General features: G+C 41.3%; 1 protein-coding gene across 1 annotated transcript in view; it reads right to left on the bottom strand.

The window, feature by feature from the left end:
* Positions 1 to 922: 922 nt before the first annotated feature.
* Positions 923 to 24,845, bottom strand: part of LOC134213484 (uncharacterized) — a 72,058-nt gene continuing 48,135 nt past the window's right edge. The window contains 9 exon segments of the mRNA XM_062692574.1: positions 923 to 7,715; positions 7,782 to 8,004; positions 8,386 to 8,931; positions 8,998 to 10,220; positions 18,933 to 19,108; positions 19,365 to 19,769; positions 21,942 to 22,123; positions 22,225 to 22,328; positions 22,928 to 23,134. Of these exon segments, the coding sequence (XP_062548558.1) occupies positions 3,317 to 7,715; positions 7,782 to 8,004; positions 8,386 to 8,931; positions 8,998 to 10,220; positions 18,933 to 19,108; positions 19,365 to 19,769; positions 21,942 to 22,123; positions 22,225 to 22,328; positions 22,928 to 23,134 (7,465 nt within the window). The 3' untranslated portion in view covers positions 923 to 3,316.

The following is a 24,845-nucleotide window of genomic DNA, read 5'->3' as shown; positions in this document are numbered from 1 at the left end:
ATACTCCGTGCAAACGCGTGATTTTAACCCTTTATAAGGCAGTGGCAACTATATTGCCACCAACAAATTATTATTTTTTCTATTTATTATTCTATTATTCTATTTTTTATTATTCCCATGTAGTGGCTTTATTTGCTTCCTAGTAACACCCCAGATGAATTTGAGCCATAAAAAATTGAAATGTCAGTTTTTTTACGAACAGATCGTAAGATTTGAGTGGAAGAAGGATTTTCAGATATAATTCGTTAAAAAAACGACAAAGATATGTTTTTTCCCGTTGGTATTAATTATTTTGAATCTCCTGTGTTAGATTATAACGTGATTAGCGTGAAAAAGCTTTGCCTTTCTGTATATTAAGTTTTTGGATTTTTGACGAAATTGTGGGTGCGGCCAGAGTAGACGCGAAATGCGATGCGTCGCGGTGGCGCGTCTACTCTGGCGGGCCCCTTATGGTGATTATGCCATTTGGGGTGACAAAATCGGGTCGAAAACGTGATAAAATCGGGGGTAGACAAAATCGGGTCAATACTGTATTGCTTTTTTGGTGAAACAATTCGTTGAATGTTGGAGGGTGCTCTACAGCTACCATGGGAAGGAAAGGGTTAAAGCGAGATAGAAAACTGAATGTATGGGGATTGGCATCAAGTTATTTTTATCATGATATTTATTAACATAAATGGCGTAATCTCAATCAACAGGCTATTAGTGAAAATTCCAGAAAAAGATAGCAGAAGCCTTCAGCTACGTGTTGATAGTGTTGGTTTGCGTGGGAGTGCTATCAGATGCGTCAAATCGACGTTTGAATCTTTGTTTATAAAAGCAGATAAGTCGTTTTGAAAATTTGGTATTGAACTTGAGATAAAAAATAGCATTTAAAAAGTAGCTTTCGGATATGTCGTAGATTATTATAATACACAGAGACTTGAAGATATTTTTCATTATTTATATTTTTTTGCAGATTTTTTTCCTTTATAATTGTCACGTGTTTTTCTCGCTAGTTCATAATATTTATACTTTTTGTAAACTTTAATTTTTTTTAATATTGGAGATAAATTACTACTAGGTCTACATTTCACTTTTGCAGTGTGTGTTACTTTTTGTTTGTGTAACTCTTGCTTCTTCTTTCCATACCCTTTCATTTCAAGACCGCTTAGCGGACACACGGTCCAATGCATGTGCCCTTTTCCTCCTTCTCAAAATGTATCTCATAAATCTGTCCGCCAAAAGCAGCCTAGACCCCACACATGGCCACTACTAGCAGGACTCTTGGGCTTGCGATGCCAACCAGATGCATCAAGGTGAACACCTCAGTCAGCATCATAGTTGAAATCTGTACGAACGAACTCCGCTAACTCGAAATATGTTCTGATAATACAAAGTGCAGCTTGGGAGGACAGGGAAAATGTGGGAATAGATTAAAGAAACATAATAATAAACTAATGTACACGACTTTTTCAGTCCGGTCGTTCAATTCCCCACGAATTAAACAACACAGATTTTGATGATATAACATTTGTTTCATAACGATCGGTTGCCGACACGAATGGAATAGAAATGCAACCACACTTGAATAAGATTCCTGCCGGACAGAAAACAAAAGACATGTTTTAACGTTTCAGTCTATCTCGTGTTCATATCTATTTATATGCGTGTGTAACTTTTGGAACTAATGTTGGTTTATTTTCTGAATTGTGTTTTTTGTTTTATTTCAACCTTTTTGCTACAGCTTCAAGCCAGTTTCGACTAATTTGTGCATAACTCGACGAGTTGGCCCATTCATGCAATTCTTTCCGCGTAGCAACCACACAACGGGAAAAGTATCACGATGAAAGGGGTCTTCAAGAGAGATTACAGCACGCCACATGCACACCCCACCACACTCGACTAACTGTCGGGTATTTTTGCCGCTTTGTTTTGCTATTGAGATATTAGCAACTATATTTTCTGTTGTTGTTTGATTCTTCTTTTACTACGGATAAATGCGAAAATGAATTATTTTTTGTGATTTTTATGATTTTTTTATGGTTTTATTTTGCATCGAGATTAATCGATTTCTACATTCAAGTCTATCATAGGGTAATCAAAATAATTAAAGTAATCAAGATTGTTGTATCCTTATTCATTATTATTCGGTTTTGATAGTACAAAAAGGAAACTGAATTAAAAATGTTAGAAAAAATCTCATCCAAGAAAGTGATCGGATTTCGAAGATTTTTATTTTCCGGGAAGCATACATAAATAGCAACTTACTGTTAAAAGATAAAACAGCTGATGGTCCTTTTCAAGAAGTTTTGTAGACCATTGTGTTTGTAATCAAAGTTAAACGAAGCGTTTACAACATTTCAATTGAGTTTGAACTTGTCTATTCCAATTATTTTGAGCACCCTATGAAGTTGTTACACGTTAAAATAGCTTTATTTAATATTTACAAGTTTGTTCTGCATCTGCCGCGATGAGCAAAACGGGAGAATAAATTAGATGATTTGATTTTTTGTTTGTTTTTGTTTTATGTGCTAGTCAAATAAGCTAAACAGTACTTGCTTGGTTCCAAGCCCGCTTGTGTCTATTTTTAAGATAATTGTTTTCTACTCTCATATTTATATCCTCATATCCATTTTTTGACTGAAGTTAATGTGAGTTCCTAATTTTTTTGTTTTTTTTTATGGAACCGACTTTTGAGATTTGCTGAAAAATTCAACAAATCAACATGAATGATATAAGGAAATTAGTTACTAGTCTGACAGCTGGTTAATATTTTACATAATTTGCCCTCTTATTTTAAGCGACTAAGACAATGATTATAGTACACAAATATAACAGGTGTCAATGGTAGATCTTTTTCAGCTTCTTAAAAGATTTCAAAACACTTCGATGTTGCTAAGGATGCTCGACTAGGCTTGCGTATGAACAATTAAAGAACCGGTCTCAACAGCAATCTCCCACAAGAATTTCCACCGCTAGTAATTCTAAAATCACCATTGAAAGCTTCCTTTATCTAAATTGAAGTATTGCAAGCAACCTCACAAGCATCCCAAACCCAATCAAAGCCTTAATTGTTTTAATCCTATTAGATGATTTACTTTTGTTTTTGTTGTCTACCACAGTTACTTCACATCTGTCCTGTTTTTGTCGCAAAATAAATTACAATAATACGACACATTTCTTCTCGCACATATATGTGTTCCTAATTCACTATTTATGTGTATACTACCGAAACAAGGAAACAATTTCCTCACGTAATATCAACCGCCTAAAACTTCCTAAAAAAACAAAAACTGTTAACCTAAAATTATAAGCGTCATTTACTCATTTTTAATCAAATGGGTTGCTGTTCTTCCTGGTGGTCATGCTGATCCTTTGACAAATTCAGTGAACCTTCTGTCTGAGCTGCAGCAGCTGCCGCCGCAGCAGCGGCCGCGGCTGCCTTAGCTTCCGCTGCCATCCGCGCCGCTGCAGCTGCTGCCTGTCGTCCTGCGCTGGATCGGAGCTCGCGCTTCCGTTCGGGGACTCCCACCGTAAGGTCGAGGTCTTCACCGCTTCTTCGTCGTTTGGAACGTGTCGCTCGACGACCTCCTGCCGTCGGAGTTAATTGCGGAGCACTATTCGACTCTCCACCGGAAGAACTGGCCGCATCGGTGCTGCATCGAGTAGATTTCCTTGTCGACGATGATGCTAAACACTCTGCTGTTGGTTTTTCGTGATCAAATTTGCTTGTGTCTTCAGACGGTTGTTCCGTCGAATGACGCTGACTTCTACGCGAAGCACGACGTTCGTGTCGCTCTGCCTCTTCGTGTTGTTGTTGCTCTTGAAGATCTTCTTCCTTTTGCTGCGGTTCGTGTAACTCAGCAGGTGTTGTATCCATCTGCTGAGGTGCTACCATTTCTTCGTGTTGTCGAAGATCGACTTCTGGTTGGGCAGACTCTATCGGAACAGGTGCATCCTGTTCCACTTCTAACCGAGGGTGCTGAAGTCGTTCATTTTCCTCGCGTTCTCTACGACGTTTATGCCGTAGTTCCCGGGCGTGAGCCTGTTCTTGTTCGTGTTGCTCCTTTTGCTGTTGTTCTTCCAGCAGCTTTTTTTGCTCCGCCATCCGTTGTTGCTCGAGAATTCGTTGCGCTTCCTGCGCTTCTTGGAGCTTCTTCATCTGTTCTTGTTGCAGAAGTTTCTGCTTCTGCTTCAGTAGCATAATCTGTTTCTGAGGGTCATCCTCATCGTTCAAAACATTGCCTGATTTGGAAAGTTTTGAAGGGGCTATTAAATCTTCTAGATCCATTTCCTGGTTGTGGGCAGTGTCTACCACCGTCACCGATGGAGTTGGCACAGAATTCGATGCCGATGACGTCGATAAATTTTGAGGTGCAGCTGTCGTCGGAGTCAACGTAGTAGAATTCGACGAACCCTTACTCAAATCGGCAGCCATATCAGTCGACCGTAAGCTACGGTCGTTTCTTTCCGCCCGATCAACCCTGTCGGTCAATCTTTCAGTACGCTCTCGCTCGCGGTCTCTGTTCTCCCGTTCTCGTTCTCTTTCGCGGTCTCGATCCCGATCTCCGATACTTGACGTGGACGATGTCGACATGGCTGCCGGACTTTTGGCACTGAGATTCAACGAACCTCCACCACCACCGCTACCGGCAGCGGACGACGATGAAGTGCCGGTATGTCCCACGGGTGATGCTAATGAGATTGTCGTTTGCGATGGTAGGGAAGCTGCTATGCTAGCGGCAGCCACTGGCGTCAGCGTGACCTTGTCAATACTACCCATAGAATCTGTTGACGATCTTGTTCTGGGGCTCTTCATTTCATCCTGCTGAGAGCCGCCCACGCCGCTCATCATAAGCGTTTTGGGGTCTAGCTTGGATAGATGATGCTGTAGATGTTGCTGTTGGGCATCGTGCCTCGAAGAAGACGTGGTTCTCTTTGAATCTGATGTTGACGAGGATGACGATGACGTTGGGATGAGCGATATCGCAGGTCCGACTCCCAAACTCCTTGCCAAAAGTTCAATAGGATGTTTGCTCAACTGCTCAAATGCTTCTTTCAGCTCTTGATCTCGTGATTTTTTGGAAGCCGAAGAAGATGACGAGGAAGAGCCGGTTGCTCCACTGGCAGAAAGAGCTTGAGCTGCCATTTCGGCGAACAATGCCTGGCTGAATTCTGGTGTTAACGGTAGTTGAAGGTCCTTGCTCATAGCTGCGGCTGCTGCTGCTGCAGCCGCTGCAGCACTATTATTGTTACTACTACTGCTCTTCGATGATGAACCGTGTGCAGAAGAGGATGATGATGACGCTCCAGGCATTTTCCCGGTGGCAAACGCCTGCATCGCTGCTAGATCTGGAGGGAATGCCCCTTGAGATAACGTTTCCAGTATTTTCCTTCTCTCGCGCTCTAACTTTTCTAGGGCTTGTTTATTTGCTTGTTGTGCGGCCGAACTTTCCCTTGCTCGTTTGTCGGCTGCGCTGGATCCACTACCTCTCGAACTTTGCGTGATATCCAAGCCTGCAGATCGCGTTAGCGAGTCCAACAAATGTTTATCATGTGGAAGCAATAATTGCTGAAGTTGTGCTGCTTCTAGAGCAGCTTGTTGAGCGGCAGCTGCCTGTTGACTAGTCAAACTTGAATTTCTGCTCGATTTACTACCTGGTGATGCAGCCGATTGCTGAGAACTACCACCCATACCTCGTGAGCTATTCTGCTTCGATTGAGATTGTCGTGAAGTTGTTGGTGATGATGTCGTACTTGTTGTTATTCCACTTGTGCCCAGTCCAGCCCCTGGCATTCCATACGGATTCAATCCTCCCAAACCTAGCGGTGTGTACAAAAGGCTTGGATTCGGGAAGAAGAAAGGAAACTGGCTTGCAGCAGCAGCTGCAGCTGCTGCTTGCTGTTGGGAATTGGAACTCTTGCTGGAACTCTGTTGTGATGACGACGAGCTCGATCCATCAGGTTTTCTTGATTTGCTAGAACTACTGCCTCCTGCCTTTGGAGGAGTACCTCCAACTGCTGCTGCAGCAGCAAGAGCTGTTGTAGGGTCTAAGCCTGCAGCAGCCATCATGGCAGCCAAACTTTGGGCATCCATTCCAGACAGACCAGGCAGTCCTCCTGCTAAGCTAGCAAAAAGATTCATATTGTTCAGATTGCCTAGTCCTCCGAGTCCAGCCAAACCGGGCATTCCGCCAAATGGCATTCCAAGCATTGGGTTTTTCGGATCGAAACTGCCCAATCCAGGAACGCTAGATAATAGATTGGCGTTCAATCCTGCAAGACCTGGGAATTGCATGTTAGCAGCACTGCTACTGCTATGTTTCTTCGATGGCGTGGAAGATGATTGTTGGCTGCTGCCACCACTGCTTCCGTATTGACCTGCCTGGGACGTCATGGGCGAGGACGATGATGACGATCGCATTTGTTTGGAAGAGGCTGAAGAAGGGCTTCCCGAATCTGATGGAGAAGGCTTTGACATTGACATAGAGCCAGGTGGAAGAATGATCGATTCAGCCCATTTAGGATCTATTTCGTACAAAGGATTGTCGTGTAGCCATTGTGTTAATCGTTTCAGTTGAGGAGCCTTGTTTCCGGTGAGACGCTTGCCATTGATCTTATTAATAACCGACACGTATTCCTCACCGGTAAGTGTCTTCCAATTAAAGGCCATTGGATTATTGTCTGCCTGCTGTTGCTGCTGCTGTTGTTGCTGTTGCTGGGCATGATGTTGTTGAAGACTAGTTCCAGTATTTCTCGTAGATCTAGACGACGTAGGAGTCGTCGCCTGCGGTTGTGATGTGGAGGATGATGATCTTCGCGATGATCTTGACAAATAGTCCATTCCCATAGCGTGTTCAGTCAGGGCAGCTGTTTGTTCCGCTAACCATTTGTTCACCTTAGCGTCGTGAGCTGAACCGTACTGACCGAGTTTCGAACTAAGATCCGCCGCTTGCTTCATTTCTGCAAACATCGCTTCATATGCCTTACGTTGTGGTGAATTTGCTGGCAATGATTGAATAATCTTCTGCTGTTGTTTCAAGAACGCCTGTTGCTCGGCCTGGGCTGCTTGCGAGAACAGTGCACTCAAGCTGTCTTTGGTTGAGAGTGCTCCCATGCCGGACATGTTTTGTAATGCAGCTAAGCCACTGTTCGAGTTGGAGCTTGACGACCCCTGACCACTCTTCGATGTTCCTGGCACACTTGTCACTGTAATTGTGAACGGTTTCTGGGGCGGTTGTTGACTAACCGACGATGGTGCACTCGCTGGAGTCACTGAGACACTCGGTGGGATCTGGGGCTTCTTCATAGAGCTACCGGAGAAGCTTCCTCCTGGTGGAGTAGGATCACCGAATATCGTCTTCTGTTCTTTAGCAGCTGACAGTCCCATTACAATTTCGTCCAACTTCCTTCGCTTCTTCTCTTTACCCAACGGGGGTTCTTCGATCGGCACACTCACGTTGTTTTTCTTCATCAGCTTCGAAAGCATATCATTCAGTTTTCCTTTACCAGCCGCTGCTGCCGCTGCCACTGCAGCCGATGGTGATTGCATTGAAGAACCACCTCCGGCACCGGCACTTGTTATACTGATGCTGGTAGACGAAAGTCCTCGGCTGCTAGCACCATAGATATCGCTCGGCTTGTGCTTCTTGCCAATTGAAAAGTCCTGTACTTCGCTTAGATCCATCGGACCCTTGATTATGTCCGCCATGTTGACCTTCGGCAAACTATATCTGTGATGGAGAGAAGGTTAATTAGATTAATTCTGAATCGTATTTCCAAATGTATATTCAACTAACCCAGCCGACAAATCGATCGGTGTCAACGTGCTGGACGTTCCTGGGATGAGCGTGGGCTTCGAGTAGCTGATCGGATTGCGAGGACCATGCTGATGAGCAGGCGGCGGTTGCAGTCCTCCCGAACCTCCGGAACTATTTCGACGGGCGTCAACGATTTCGTCCTCGTTCCACGACAGCGCGCCAGCTGATTGCAGCGATGGAGCCTGTGATTTATTACCGGGTGCTGGTAGGATTCGAAAAATTTATAAAAAAAAATATTAAATTTGCACTTTCGGAACGTAAACGGTGGATGGAACATCGAAATGAACTATAGGGAACTTTACGACATCAATTGAATTTTGGTTTTACAGAAAAAAAATAAGCGACTAATTGGAGAATTTTGGTTTGAAAGATTCTACGAGATGTTATTGCAAAAGTTAGGAAGGAATTTATTTTAACTAAAGTAAATGTTTTTTCTTCAAAAGTTACGTCAATTGTTATGTAAGTGGATCAAAAGGGTAATTTTATTTATTTGTTTTTGCAAAATAAACATCCCGTTTTCTATCAAAGGGTCGTAACTAAAAATGTAATGAAAATAAAATGTAAGCCAATTGATTATGTTTACCTGGACTCTGAGTATTATTCAACAAAGCATGCAATTTGGCCCTTTCTGTTTCAACATCAATAGCAATGTGTCTCTTGCGTTGTTTCTTACTTGACGAGAGCGAAACATTTGCAGCGGCAGCGGCGGCCGCAGCCGCAGCTGCCATTTGACTTTGGCTTAACCCTTGTGTACCAACCGCTCCCGGTCCGCTGCCTCCCAGCCCAACTGCCGAAAGGGCAGCCGCCGCAGCTGATTGTGCATTCATGGCCGCTTGGCTGATCTGTTTCGCACCGGCGTGATCGGTTGTGATCGTGATCACGTCCGGAGTGCTGGACGTCGAACGTCGCGTGTCGGCGTCCACTGAGATGATACGCTTGATCGTCTCATGCAACGGAATGTCCAGATCAATGCCCAGACATCCGGTGTAGGCAGAGTAGGACTTGCCCACGGGCCACTCGCCGTGCTCGATGCAGTAGATGATGTGTCCGACCCGACGCTCCAAAGCGAAATCGCGGAACCATTTCACGATCATCGACGTATCGATCATGCTAGCAAATTTGCTCATGTCTGAAAAAGAAAGAAAAAATAAAAATCTAACAATCATGTATTTGACGTCGTAGGAAGATTACTTACTGTTGAAGTCTTCTTTCGAGACACTGTTATCCAACTGCTTCAACTTCATTAATGGTTGGAAAACTTCTAAATCGGGGAAACGAGCCTTTAGTTCAGCCGCTTGTTTGGAGCATTTTTCATCTTCGCTCATAACTTTGGGTTTTACGTCAGAAACTTTCTGTTCATCAAGTATTATTACATCTGGTGAAGTTTCTCTTCCTACTTCAGGCTTTTTCTCAGGCTCCTGCCCTTCCACTTTCTTCAACGGGGATACCCCTTCCTCAGTTGAAGCATTCTGTTCATCAATTTTCGACGGCTCACTCGATTTTTCTTCCATTTTGGAAAGATCTACCGACTTGTTTTTGTCCTCGTCATGTTCTTGTTTGATCTCATCGTGCTTTTCCTCGGCAATATCATCCTTGGGTTTGTCCTCTGTATCAACTTCCATGGAATTCTCCTCCTTAACAACTGGTTTCGATTCCTCATCTTTTACTACATCTTTATCTTTCTTTTCTTCTAAAGCATTATCAGATAGTTCTTCCGAAGAAACTTCCACTTTCATTTTCTTGTCCTTGTCGTCCGAATCCTCAACTTTGAGCTCCTCTTTCAAGTCTTGACCGTCACTTGCTTCGGATTTGATTTCATCCGTCTCCTTCTTGAGTTCTTCCGCGATTTTCACTTCTACCTTCGGCTCGATTTCAGTATTTTCCACATCTTTATCTTTAGTCTCGTCTGATTCCTTCTGTTTCATTGCCTGTTCCGCCTTTTCAGCCGCTTCTGCCTTGGCAGCTTGCATTTTCATCAACTGTTGATTTTGCAGTTGGATTTGAATTTCCAGATTTTGTAAATATTTCTTAGCCGCCTCATAGAATGGAAACTCCGGATCGGCTAGGATCAGCTGTTCAGAGCGATAAATTCCATGCTTGAGCACCGCCCGCAGCAGCTCTCGGTCATGCTTGCCCGAAATCCACCAGTCAGGGGTGTCCAGATTATTCTCGCACAGCTTTATGTTCTCCTCCAGTTTCGGGTGTTTGATGATCTCGCGGGCCTTCGAAAGCAGTTCCAACCGATCGAGAATCAACTTGGCGTGATCCTCGGTTACATCATCCACCAATCCCTCCAAACCCTTTTCGTCGTCGTTCAGCTTTACACCAGCCTGGCGTTTGCACATGGCAATGAAGACCTTATAGAAATCACTCAAATTTTCGTCCGACTTTTTGTCTAACTTGGCGTAAACTTTGAATCTGTTAAAAAAATTAAAATAATTAACGAGGTTCGTTTTACGGCATGTATACCATTCCGCGATCAGTATTATTTTGCTTAGCTTAGTTTAGACTGACTGTATCAATGATTGCTACTCCGCATTCCGCGATCAGTATTATTTTGCTGAAAATCGGCTGAAAATAAACTGCGATATAAATTATAAAACCACCTAGGAGCACTACAGACAGAATCATTAATCGATTACATTCTGATTACACTTCTCCGACATTATTGACATCAGGATCTATCGTAGCGCTAACATCGACTCTAAACAGAATCTGCTGATGGTAAAACTGCGCCCAAAACTATCGGTCATCAACAATGTTCGGTACCGATGGCCGACTCGGTATGACCTAGAGAGACTTAAGCAACTTAAGCATAGGCACAGCATCTCGAAGTAGCGTTGCCATAAGAAGGTAAGCTCAATAAGGATCCTCTTGAGAGCTGCTGCAGTGCTGCCATCAACGACGCAGCGGAGAACAGCGTCGGCTATGTGAGACAAGGTCGATGGAACAATTGATTCGACGAAGAGAGCAGACAGATTTAGGAGGAGAAGGCAAAGTTTGGAACGCTATGGATGGAAACGGCAACAGTGTAGACCCGCATCTTGACGGACGAACGTGTGGTAATCGAAAGGCGGAATCAACACTTCCAGGGGCATTTAAAAGGCGCTGGGAGTACAGGCAATGAGGGTCAGCGGAAGAAACGACTACGTCAGTTTAGCGAACGATCTAACGAATCTAACCAGCCTCCACCTTGAAAGAAATGAAGAATGCTATTGGATGGCAAAGGCCATGAAGGATGGTATTGGAGTTGAACTCAAGATGGGTGCGGAAATGCTGACCACTTTTCTGCACCAACTAAATCTAGAAAACAGAACAGCTACCGGAAAATGGAAGAACGCGTTCATTTGCCCCATCTATAAGAAAGGTGTGTGAGTGTGAGAACTTTTGAACAATCACCATCCTAAATGCCGCAGTGAATGAGTTCGTTTGAAGATATCAAGCCAGCTTCGTCGACGGTCGCTCGAAAACAGACCAGACCTTTTTATTTATTTATTTAAGGCCTACATCAACAGACTACTTATGTCCTTTACTGATAAAAGTAACGGTGAATGGTGTACAAAACTGTGTTAAGATTTCGGGCGAACACTTCAACTCGTTAATGGGTTGGGGGTGGTGGTCTGTAGCGTAGATGGGTACACGTTCGCCTTACAAGCGGAATGGTCATGGTTCCCAGCCTCTCCTCCAAACCCTTGTCAGTCGCCGGGTGCGCAGCGTATTGGGAGACGCGTTCCCGGATAAAATGTCAACCGAACAATGCAATGATCATTGGATGCACGACATGGACAAAGGGACACAATATGGACTCACGATGAGATGGACTGGCAACGACAACAATAGTGGTAATTGTTGAGAACCACTGAATACAGCATCCTCTCTTCACACTGCTCTCTCACCGACGGCAGTTGAATCTGCCTTCGCCTGATGCACAAAAGCAGGCAATTGTAATTCGTTTTTCATATAAGCTTTGTAACCGCCTTGCCGTAAACGGGTCGCGTCTTGTAGTATTTTGGTGTAAATACCCGAGCAAAGTCGGTTAACAAAGTGAGAGCAAATTGATATTAAGCTCTGCTGTTGAAATTATATTGAAAACAAAATTTGATATCAATTGTTAGTTAATACAAATTGATATCGAAACATGTTTTCAATATGCATTCCTCAGTTACCATAATGATAGCAGCTTTACATCAAATTATGCTGTCGATTATCTAAAATGTGTTTTACGAAGATTAAAAGCAATCTGCAAACAAAATATGCTGTTGTTGTTATGAATGCTCATAAAAATAATCTAATTGAATACTCATTTTGTTATCAAATTAAAAATCTCATGATATCAAATTTAGTAATCATGTTGATTTCATTGATAGCAAAATGTGTTTTCAGTATGATTTCACAGTGTAAAAATATGCTCTCATTTCTGCTGTGTTAACCGTTAATCCATACAAAACGAGATCAACTGAAGTAATCAAATAATTGACATCATAACAGCAAATTTTGATTTCAATTTGATTTCAAACTTTGCTCGGGTAAAGTCTATGTTTTAAATTGTTATTCGTTACACCTGTGAGCCTTATTACCCCCACCATGTGTCCCGACTATTCTGTGTGGATTCTATACAGCAGAATAAAAAAACTCCCGCTCGATTGAAACCCGCCGGCAGAGCTGAACACCCGCCTGAAACATGAGGCAACAAAAGTTGGACGGTGGTGACTGCCTCGAAGACAAAGTACATGCTTGTGGGCGGAACCTAGCGCGACAGGGCCCGCCTTCGGAACCCATGCAGGATGCACTAAGGAAGAATCATGTGTGGAAGTTCGGATGATTGTTGCGGGCAGCAACATTCGATATGTTCGAGTGTTTGACCTTCCACCAGAAATACCGGATGAAGATGTATCTTTGTTACTCCGCCAATAGTGGAGTATTCAGTTCGCGGAAAGTTTCCAGTGGATTTGGGCCTCGATCATTTGTACAAAGGTGTATGGGGCCTCTTCATAGATGTGAAACATGAAATACCGCCGTCGCTGGAAATCGCAAATCATAGAGGCAGAATTTTCCACAAGGACTTGAAGAACAAGTGCTTCGAGTGCCGAAAAAAAGGGCATCGAAAAGATGCATGTCCTCTACGAAGTGAACGGAATCATGAGGAGCCCAAGAGATCGTCAACCACCTATGCTGGAGTAGTAAGTGGAATCCAGGAAAATAAAGAATGTGTCGAAAAAGTTATCGAGGAGGAAACAATCGAAGTTTTGGACGAGGAAATGCAGCAATCTACGGAAACAGGAGAAGAACAGGATCCATCGAAAATCGTACTCAAAAATAAAACTGACAAGCTGAGGTATGAACACAAAGGCATTCTGATTTATTCAGGGAAAAAAGAAATAATGTTGCGCAAGAAGAAAGAAGAGGATCTGCTAGAACAAGAAAAGTATGCGGCTCGAAAAAGGCGCGAAAAAAATGCTATATAGATAACTTTGTCATTCAATAAGCTTATTCGAGTCGAGTTTTGTATAAAACAAATGAGCCTTAAATAAATTAGTTAAAAAAGGCCGCGTCAGAAGCGACGCACTACTACAAGTCATTCTTCTGTATGAATAGGAACCCCAGCAAACATGGGACAGATATGCGATTCACGGCAGTTTACACCATATTGAATTAGCTGCCAGTATGGTTTCCACTCCACCTCTATTATCTATGCCCAGAGATGTCAGTCTTCAAAGAATTAAAAATTATATACTCCCTTACTTCAAAAAGACGCCTGCTTAAAAATAAAAAATCCTGTAATTCTACCTTATCAAATTTCACCTTTACAGTTTCCGAATTTTATTACTTGTGTATTTTGTGATTTTGCCTTCCGTGTTTCTGGCTTTCGTTAGGTCCCTGTAACTTTATACTAATGACACACTGGTGGTACAAGTACCATGGTACAAGAATCTTGAAATGAGTTCCGTACTGATTATTGTCTTTATCAAAGATAGTCTTGGAATAATTTTCTTGTCCTCTTGTACCATGGTAAAAGTACCACAGGTGTGTCCTTAGTATTACAGATACGTATTTATACCTCCACATTAAGGTTTTCATCAGTGGCGAGTCAAGTATACGAGACACTGAAGACGACCTTACTACTGTTTAAGTCAAAATACGTATCTGTTAAGATACAATAATGGGATAGTTTTAACTCACCGACAAGTGATGACATTCCACGAAAAATGGTTGGTGGTACAAGTCAAGACCATTGTATAAGAGGAGCAACACAAGGGTGCCAATGAAAACCGACTTTTCAAATTTCAAAAACGGGGTGTGCTCTCCTCGAAAAAAATTCCAGCTCAAGCGGACTTCGTTAAGTGTTTGATTAAAGCGGTCAAAGTTTGACTTTTTTGAAACACGAAAATTTTCCATGGGGAAATTTCTAAGCATTTCTAATACATTTGGCATAAAAAAGTCCCAAATAGTCAATCATCTTCAATTTTTTTTTTAGATGACACCAGATCTTGACGTTTCAGACATTTGACATCAAAAATAAAAATTAGTTTTTCCTGTAACCACCCCCCCTACTCGTTGTTGAAATTCCATGGTCAAATTATTCCCATACCTACATTCCATTGCCACCCTAAGCAACACTCTCCATCCTTTATCACAGATTTATAAGAAACACTAAGCAACACTCTCCATCCTTTATCACAGATTTATGTACTTACGTGTCAGTTTGCTTTCGGCTGTCGACAGAGCAACAGGTTATTTGTTCGTTACGAACCACGCGGTAGCTGTCTGTTGTTTAACAGTACATTGTACATAGAGTTTCCATTTCCAGCCATTTTCGTTGTCCCGGGATTCAGGATGATTTAGTACGTATATCCGGGATCCCAGGATTTTCGATGTTTCCTTAGAAAACTTATTTTTAGATTTAAAAACGATTTTATTCAATGTTCAGGGGTAAAGTTCATATTTTAGAAAGGCCAGATAATACAGATTTCAAAAGTTAATTGTACTCAACGTAATCGCCTTCTGCGATAAAGATATAATTATTATCGGAGTTCGATAATTTAACGTAAATTAACTCGATAATTAAACGATAATGGGATTAATAGATTACGCGATTAAAGTTGGTGTACGATTTTGACAGAAGCCTAAAATTGGACAAATTGATTGCAGCCTGTTGACCAGAGTTGATTTTGATCGAAGCGATACACCAAAAAAATTAGGCAGAGCATCGCAAGCACCACTTGTACTTGCGCATGTGTTGGAAAGTTTGTTGTTCGAACGTCGATTGGAAGGACATGAATTGGATCAAGAATTGTTTTGGAGGCAAGAAGCTCAGGAAGACTGACTCAATGTTGGGCGGCGCGAGGAGATTAGCAAGGCGAATATCAGCAAGTGTACACAACCTCGCTGTAGATGGGAGATGGGTAGGAAGCAGGCGCCAAATAAATGTAGCTGATCTTGTACTGTAGATACTTGTCGTTTAATTAATAGAGAGCTGTAACTGCTGGAAAAAGTATCAGTCAGTAGTCCTCCATTGAGTGGTATAGGGGAATCTAATATTTTTTTGAAGGTGTGCTATTAATATCCGATATGTTCATGTCTGTTCCTCTCTTACTAATTTAATAATAAGATGATATCGATTGTGCATCACAAAGAACCTTGGCTCTGTATACATACCTGAGCCTACCAAATAAATGAATTTAAAAAAAAATATGTCTGATAGGAGGTATAAAAATATAATATAAAATAATATAATATAATAGTATAAAAATATGAGTTTATCACCTAAGTTGGGTTTTGCGTTCCAAACAAATAACTTTTGTGAAAAGAAAAATTACACTGTTTGCGAACCGGAAATAAAACAGTATTTTTTGTCCCGGATATCCCGGGATTTTCGGGATTTCAAAAATAATATCCCGGGAATCGGGAAATCCCGAATTTCCCTAAATTCCGGGATTTTTTGTCCCGGGATGTCCCGTGAACGTTCGCTAATTGGGTTTTTCTAGTTGGGGTGCTTTTTAGTTGGGGGTTCGCTAATTGGGGCGAAATCCAATTAAAAAGCAGCTAAACGTCAAAATGTGGTCTCAAAAACGCATTGACGTTTTGTTTCCGTGTTTGGCGGGATCGATATTTTCTGGCGCGTAAAATTTTCTTTTGTTCAATGCAAAAAGTAAACAACATTGACGCTTGTCAAACCGCCCCAATTAGCGAACGATCACTGTATTTCCCATCAAGTCGATTCTGCCGTCGCGATGTGTGAGATAAAGAACCCAATAGAGTTCAGATTCCCGACTGGCATTGAGAAGCCAAACATAAGCGAAATTGTTCATTTCGTAAAAATGTTGGACATGGATTACGGTCAAGTAGAGGCTGTTTATCGCATAGCGCAGGAGAAATCCGTGTTTATAAAGTTTAAAACGGAAGAAGCAGTGCTGCATCCATTAACTTCTAACTCCGAGGATCTGTTTTTAAATTATGAGAATGAAAAGATGGTGCTGTATGAATGTCCCATGAAGGGGAATTTATACAGTATGTGAGTTTGTACGCGTGTGAACTTGCTGTAGTTCTGGGAAAGTATGGTAAAGCAGTGCTGCAAAGTGTCACCGTACAAGTCACGCAAAGCGTGACAATAACAAAATCCAGGTCATGTGTCAAGTACTCAATTGTGATGCTCAATGTGGATCTCACATGCTTGGTGTAACGATCACCATGAAAGTGACATTTTAGCAACTAGCGCTTGGTCACTCACCATGTCTTCACTTCTTCTGCCTGTGATCACCAGCATGAATGATAGGAAAACTTTCCTGATGTTGTGGTTGTCATATCCATGTCATCTTGACTATCGTGATGATCACTTGACCTATGCGGTGTTTGGTTCGAAATCAACGCTCGACAGCAATGGAATAATCCACTTAGCGGAATTAATGGATTTTTGCTGTGATAAAAATGCATGAAGCCAAAATAGAATTTTCTGGAACATTTAAGTGTTCTTATTGTTTATATTGACTTTTGTGCAATATTTTAAGAGGTGCTATTAAAAGAAAAGTACATACATAGTTTTTCCAAATTTGATCCAGACTATCTTTTGAAAAAGGCCAAATTTTTTTATTGATTTTTTCAAATGGATACAATTAAAAACGACGCATCCTACAAAAAATGTTGTATGGGTGACTATCGCAAAATCAGTCAAAGTTTCTGATAAAGATATCGGAAACAATTCAAATTGAGCCCTACACTGAAAAAATCAGTTTCAACAGTTTCAAAATTAAAACTCGATTTGCGAAAAAACGCTTTTTGATTTGTATGAAATTGTGTCTCAAGATAGGTGATTATGTTCCTACCAACCGTCCATACATCGCAAGCTTGACACTTTTAAGGAAACAAGTTTTTCTAACAAAAAATTTTTCTTGTCGGAATTGATTTTTTTCTCAGTGTCAAGGAGTGCCAGTGGATTTAACATATACATACATATATTTAAATATTCCTGTACAGTCAAGCAGAGTACAATATTTAGGTCGTAACTAATCGCAACGGATAAAAATACACTGAAAATAATTTCGACAAGAAGTTTTTGTTAGAAAACTTTTTTCCTTCAAAGTGCCCAGCTTGCGATGTATGGACGGTTGGTAGGGAACATAATCACCTATCTTGAGACACAATTTCATACAAATCAAAAAGCGTTTTTCGCAAATCGAGTTTTAATTTTTGAAACTGTTGAAACTGATTTTTTTCAGTGTAGGGCTCAATTTGAATTGTTTCCGATATCTTTATTAGAAACTTTGACTGATTTTTGCGATAGTCACCCATATAACATTTTTGTAGGATGCGTCGTTTTTAATTGTATCCATTTGAAAAATCAATAAAAAATTTGGCCTTTTCAAAAGATAGTCTGGATCAAATTGGTAAAAACTTAGTTAGAGCCATTCACAAATACGGCCCATACAAATTTCAGAACACTCCCATACACAATACGTTACGCGAGGGGGAGTGGGGCTTTCTGCCCCCATGTCCATTTTAGCGTTATGTAATTTGTGAATGAACCCTTAATTTAACTATTGATTTATCCAATTTATCAATTAAAAACGACGTCAGTCCAATCAAACGACAACAAAATCAATCAATAACGGTGCTCACCTGCACTTTTGACAGCTGACCGACCTGATGCTCTTTATGGCTCTCAGCTTGTGGTTGTCAATCTGAGTGTCACGCTTACCGAAGGTACTCACGTGTCAGCTTCTACATGTCACGATGCGCTTGCAGTGATTGTCAGTAAAGAACATCGTTTAAAAGCGTGGTGGTTTTTGTTTTCATATCTGATCATCTGGTGATGGTCACGACATTTTGCAAGACTGGGTAAAGGCAAGAATGTTGTACGCGAAAAGTTTCCGACTGAGTTCTGCTTCGACGTGAACACAGGTGACGGACACCGGATGAACTTATGTCCCAAATGGAAACCCCGAAAACAACGCCAGAACACCGAGATGCAGCAGAAAGGAAATCCGTGACAGTGCTTCATACGCTGCTGTAGTAGTGGAAGTTTCTTCGGACAACAACGAATATGAATCCGAGAAAGCGCCCGAACGCGAAATGGATAGAACGATAGACAACGTGTTAGAAAACAAGCAAGTGAAAGCGGTGGCGATGTACTGCATCGTGTGCAAACCACCCGCCGAGTGAATGTAAAGAAGCAGAAGATACAGGAACTGAGGACCAGTGGATGTTGCAGCGAAGGAAAAAAACATGGAAAAGGAATTACTGATCATATTTGTAATATTTTTCATAAAGTTTCTGGCTACATTGAGTTGTTCCTACGACATCTGAGCCTATCAAATAAACGAAATAGAAAAAAAATTACTTTCGTGAATCGCAAGTCAGTCTTATCTGTATATGGATGCCATATACAGATGGTACTGACTTCCAATTCACAACAGTACAAATTCGGGACCAATTATTATCTGAGAACTTTACGATCTCCCACATGTGCCACGAGAGGTTTTGCACTTGTTATTGTTAAAGGAAAAAAGCTTGAATAATTTTCTATTGATAAAATATGATTGAATAATACATATAATAGCTCAGGGATATCAGTACCTAATAATTATGAATTAACCGCGGAATGGTTTTAAATAATAAAAAAATCAGAATAATTACCTTGACCAATCGGGCGTAGGTACGGCTGTGTTCGGCAAAAGGTCAATACCGTATCCAGTTAGCACACGGATGAATTCATTTTCCTCACGACGTGTCCATTTTTTGGGAATCTGATCTAAACGAACGCGTTCACGTTCGCGCATTACCTGTTCCGTTTTTTCACGGCGTTCCATTTTCTGCAATTGGACGAACATTAATGAATTTTGGGGGTTCAAAGATTAATACCAATAGAGTTGTATTGAAACTCAAGTTTACAGAATTTGGACATCTACTACAAAACTAAAGAATACCAAGTCTACTTAACCGCCACCAAACGCAGGGTTTGCAAAATAATAGAGAAGAAATACTGTTTTTACCAATCGTTGAAACAGAAAAGCTATCTAATAAATAGTTCAATCAACCCATTTTCCGATCCCACCATTTCATACTAACCAAGTACATGGCCAACTTTTGCAGATCGAGATTGGCCAGCTGCGAAGCATCGGCCGGATTGAGGCCTAGCCCCAGGCTCAGCATGAGACTAAAGTCAGCTGCCGTGGGCATGCCACCGGTCGGAGTGGTAGCCCCCAGAGAGGAAAGACCCCCAGCGCCGGCCGATGCTTGCTGCTGTTGGCTTTTGCTCAATCCGCTAGTGCCAGCGTAGGAGGTAGATGCGCCACCAGCGCCTCCGAGTTGCTGCTGGGAGCCCATCATTTGCATCGATTGAGACTGCTGCTGGTGTTGCGGAGTAAGATTACCGCTCATGGCTGGTCCGGGGGTGGTACAAGGCGTCGACGGACTCGACGACGACTGTGCACCCAGCGAAGACGCAGGCTGCACGATCGACTGAAGCTGCTGCTGGGGGTGATATAGTTTGATTTTGTCCGAAAATCGAACCGCGGCAGACCGAACGCCAAGAAAAGACGAGGAAGATTATGGTCATTTGTGTCAATTGGGAATGAATATAATGTTATGAGGCGGGGTTGTATGTCAAAAGCGCGTAATGGTAAAATGAAGTATGGGACTAGATGTGAATCAGCAATGATAACAACAAATATTTCAGAGCGTACATATTAATGCAGAAACCATTATGAACAATTATTTTTTTACCAATTGTTCTTCCAAGTTTAAATAAACACAAGTTTCTTTATCTTCTGTTGTAGGTTTTGTACATTTATTACTTTTTCTGTTGGTTTCTGGTGTTCCTTCATACAATGTTGACGCTTGGTTCGCAGTGGAAACAAATCACTCGTTAGACACCTTGGACGATCTTTCAAAAAATCAAATTAATTCACCAAGTTGTGATACTGCCTTTCTCGTAATTAGTTAAGACATCAACCTTTTTGGTTCGACACACCGTTTTCATTATAACTTAAGTTTGATGTCGAATATGCGAGATAATTGGCTCTGAAGGCCTCCTATGAAAAGTTTTTTTTAATGAAATGGTGGCCCCTTTGGGTAAAACTTGTAGTACGAGAAAGCCAAAAAAAGAGTGTCGATGTCGAAATGCAGTTGAGCAATAGCTGTCAAGCCAGACAAGCTTCTGTCATTTTGTGACGCTCCATTAAATAAAAAATATATATGGGGAGAGGGAGAGCGACCAATATCTGTTGAGACAACTATATAGGTACTTGAAAAGTAAGTAAATGGAAGAAGGATTCGTAGTCTAATAACATCGTAATATTCGTAAAGAAGGTGCACATATGAAAAAAAAAATTAACAAGAATAGATTGTTATAAAATAACGCCATGTCTAATAGAAAAATGTCAGGAATCGTAGAAATCCTAATAATATCAGTTATTCCACGAAAAATAAAATGACTTGCGTAATTAGTGCATTGGGTATTTTTTTATAAAACAAAGGACAAGGGTGGGCGAAGATGGTGAGAAGTTCGTGTAAACTTTTCCTCGTTATGTGAGGATCAGAGATAACCAGGCGAAATCCAGCCACGTTGTGTGCTTTGCAGAAGGCATGGACAATCCTGTTATTGAAGATTAACCGAAGTTTGTTCGATATAAGCTAGCCAATCCTTTCATTTTACGGATAGTTTTCAATATATTTGCGGACAAAAAACTACCTTCACACTAGAAGTAGCTTGCACTGCATAAAGCTTCCGCCGATTCCATAGAAGTGACAAAGCAAACTTTCATTACTTCATAAACCGTAATACAAAGGGTGACAAGTAAAATATACCGTTGACGGTTGACCCACTAGTTTCTAATGATTTGTTTTAACTGTGAATCAAATCACGCTTTATATTTTTTTTCATTCACCATGTTGTTAATATTATTGGAACAATTTTCGCCTAATTAAATCTGTTCGATGTAATTTATAAGCCAAATTCGTATTTATTACTCAATGGTGTAACTACAGACTTAGAAACCGTAAACAAGTTAACTGGTCGCATTCCAGTCTAAAGCAAAGTATTGCAAACATTTAAACTGATGCCTCATTTTAGTATAAATTTGTTAAATGATACTAACAGTTACATTTCCATCAACTAAAATTGGTGAATTTTGTTATTGTTGACAAGACCCTGAACGGTTCCTATTACTCTGATACTGCTCCAATTAAAACAAACGAGATCGGTAAAATATTAGTCACTAAAAAGACCCAATAAACTTAGTTTACTGTTACATCACCTATTCCAACATTTTAAGTTCTATTGCAAGTGTTCTAGTGAGTAATGTGAAAGTTGGATCCGAGATACTTATGGTGCAATTAGGGTGCCGCCAACGAACGAGTAAACATAGTCAATGTTGGGTATGCTAACTGATTTATTATTAGGATCTACGTAAAACAAATTGTACGACGCTACCAGCACAAGACGAAACACCAACATGAGTACGGACTAAACTGCTCGTGTTCAAAATCAACAATCGATTACATTTACCATGCTCTGAACTATTTGTGTGTATTTACGTGGATAATCATGCAACTCAAACGAAACAGGAAAATGTTCTTGGATGATCTCGGGATGTGAATGGATGGACAAACTAAACAAAAATATGCGTGACCATTGACACCCACCTTTGCCTTCTGTTGCTGCTTCAGTTCTTCCTTCTTGTAGTTGCGCTGGTAGGAAGTGATGACCCGACGTAATCGCGTATTCAAGTCCTGCATCGTGGGCCAAATCAGCTCTGGATTTGTTTCCGATGGAGCCGGCGTGGGCGCAGCACTAGTTGCGGTACCAGCTGTGGATTCTTCATCATCTAAATTAGTGTTTATTGAGCAATTGGTCATGAAAACAAACCTACTACTGGAAACTACGCATGGACGTAGATTATTATTAAGGTGAGAACGGGTGACTTACCGTCTTTGGAGTCAACGCCGGCCGACGAGGAACGGGCCTCCGAGGGACCATCCTCTGGATCGTCTTCGTTGTCTCCCTGCTTGGAGTTGGCGTCATCATCGGCTCTAAAGTTAAGGAAGAAAAGACAGAAACAAACACGATCAATATGACTGATTTGTATCTTCCCAGAATTGCCTGTTATGGGTTGATGAATTTGGCATATGCATGTGTGTTTGTTGATGAGCGTGGTGGTTGTTCTGCAGGGGCATTTCACAAATGAAAAACAGAGCGCTCAGTGGTAATGTATTATGCTGAAGGGTTGGATACTTCCAAGCGAAATGTTCATGATTTTAGAGGGAGGAAGGTGGCAAATGGTTTGCATCATTAGTCACCACTATGTTATTCAGAAGCATCGTGCTAGATTATTTGTAAGCAAGGTCTTAGTGGGAGCAAACTCTGAAAAATACTTACGATACTTAGGCTACTATACATAAAATCATCTTCAGGGAGACAGAGGGTGTCTGATTATGTTGGTACACTCACACTCATAAATTAAAGATAAAAGGTACAATATCGAAAACACACATTCAAGCCAAGTGTAGAGATTGAATCTAACAGGAAACGACCTCATTCGTCAGATAACGGAACATAAAATACTTTGATAGAGATGCGGATAGGAACAAGGAGAGTATTGGTTTTGACGAGAAAGAAAAACGGAACTTACTCTTTGACAACTGCCGCCTCCTCGACGATTCCATCGCCGGGACCGCAGTGGCTCTGGAAGCAGAGCATCGGATCCGCTCGCATCACGCGGTAGTTTTCGCAGCCATGCTTATACGTGCCGACTAAGAGACTGCGATCGCAACAATTTGGGTTCCACCATGAGCACGGCAGCTGATCGGGCGTTGGCGGTGGGCGTATGGGAAGATCGCTACATACGTGACCGGAAAATGCGCGCGCGGGCACACACACATACACAGATACACAATCGATGATGATCAGTGGTTGTTGGGAATCGGGGGATTTTATTGATTCGATTTGATTTTTGATTGGTTTCAAGAGACATAAAGAGAAAGAGAGAAACAGAAGGGATTGTTGTGGATGATCAGAAGGGTATTTAATTTAGTTATATTTTTTGGCTTTAGATCTAGAAATGAAATAATTTTGCTAATCGTTAATCAATCAACAGAACAGGGGAACTGAAAAGTAAAATGCTTCGATAATTTTCGTATTGGCTAAATAGTGGATGTAATAATACGAGAAGCTACTAGATATGATAGGAAACAAATTGATAGACAAAGGATGTGACTTATGAACAAATAAAGTACGGAACAGGCTTGTTTGTTTAGCGATACCTTGAAAATAATAAGTAAGAATCATCTATCAACGAGGAAAATAATCCATGGGACAGTTGCCGCTTTTGGTCACCTTGTTCTAACAAATCGTGGATTGGCAAAACAGTGCAAAGCAATTTGTTTAATTTCTAAGAAACAGAGCGTGTTACATCATATTTGCGTGGAACACTGTAAAAACGAAAAAACACACTAAATCCAAATGACTTAACTGTGTCTTCCTTCGTCTGTAAAATCTATAGTGTCTAGATTTGTTATTAGTTCGTTTCTCAGTCATGGTGTCAGACATGTCCAAACACAGCACAACACCGTGAAAAAGTGTTTTTAACACTGACTCAAGTGCCACTTAGTTTACATCAACACCAGTGCTTAAGCTTAACTCAAAACTCGATGAACGAAACAAAATATCACAAGTCACAATAAAGGTGCTTGGTGCGGTTTTGAGAACCCCGACCATATATCACATCAAACATGCGATGCATCCAGAAGGTAGCTAAAGCCGGAAGGGTACGATGGGCAGGGTATGTCGCAAGGATGCCGGACAGCAACCCTGCAAAGACGGTGTTTGCCTTCGATCGACTCCTGACAGAATCCAAGTTTCAAAGTGCTCGCGTTTTCAGGCGCACACCACTCGATACGGAAGCAACACAATTGTCATTTTTATTTTCCACGCATGCTGCGACGCAGCAAAGCTGAATCAACAAAAATGACAGTTGTCCGCCGCCTCCGTATCGAGTGGTGTGCCCCTGAAAATGCGAGCACTTCAAACTGGATTCTGTCAGTGACCTTAACCCTCTCTTTCCCACGACTTTTTTCAAAGTTTTCAATAGGAAGCAATCATCTAGGGAAAAAATGCTAGAACAAAAGTTATTTGGCATAGCTAAAATTAGTGGAAAACGAAAAAAAAAGTTTTTGATTGTAAATCAATAGTTACTTGATTGTTTTCAATAGTTTAACTATTTTTACACAAAATTGATTATATTTGCAGTCTAATGAAACCATAAAGTTGTGCCAAATACTGCTTTTTGTTGTTGAAATAATTCGATGAATGTAGGAAGGTGCAAAATTTGATGGAGCTCTACAGCTACCATGGGAAGGAAAGGGTTAAAGCCTGTCCACGTTAAATTTCGGACACTTAGGTAATGTCCAATTGATTTGTTGTCATTTTATCAATTTGAGCGTGTTTAAAACATGCCGAAAGCAGCACATAAAGCAGAAGGATTCAGCTGTCATGTAAATTGTTCGTCTCAAATGCGCGCAAATGCGAGTATCCAAAGAAGGCAAAATAAC

Source organism: Armigeres subalbatus, chromosome 2, assembly GCF_024139115.2.
Source record: "Armigeres subalbatus isolate Guangzhou_Male chromosome 2, GZ_Asu_2, whole genome shotgun sequence".
Lineage (NCBI taxonomy): Eukaryota > Metazoa > Arthropoda > Insecta > Diptera > Culicidae > Armigeres > Armigeres subalbatus.
The sequence above is the reverse complement of the archived record's forward strand: the minus strand, read 5'-3'. Positions and strand labels throughout refer to the sequence as shown.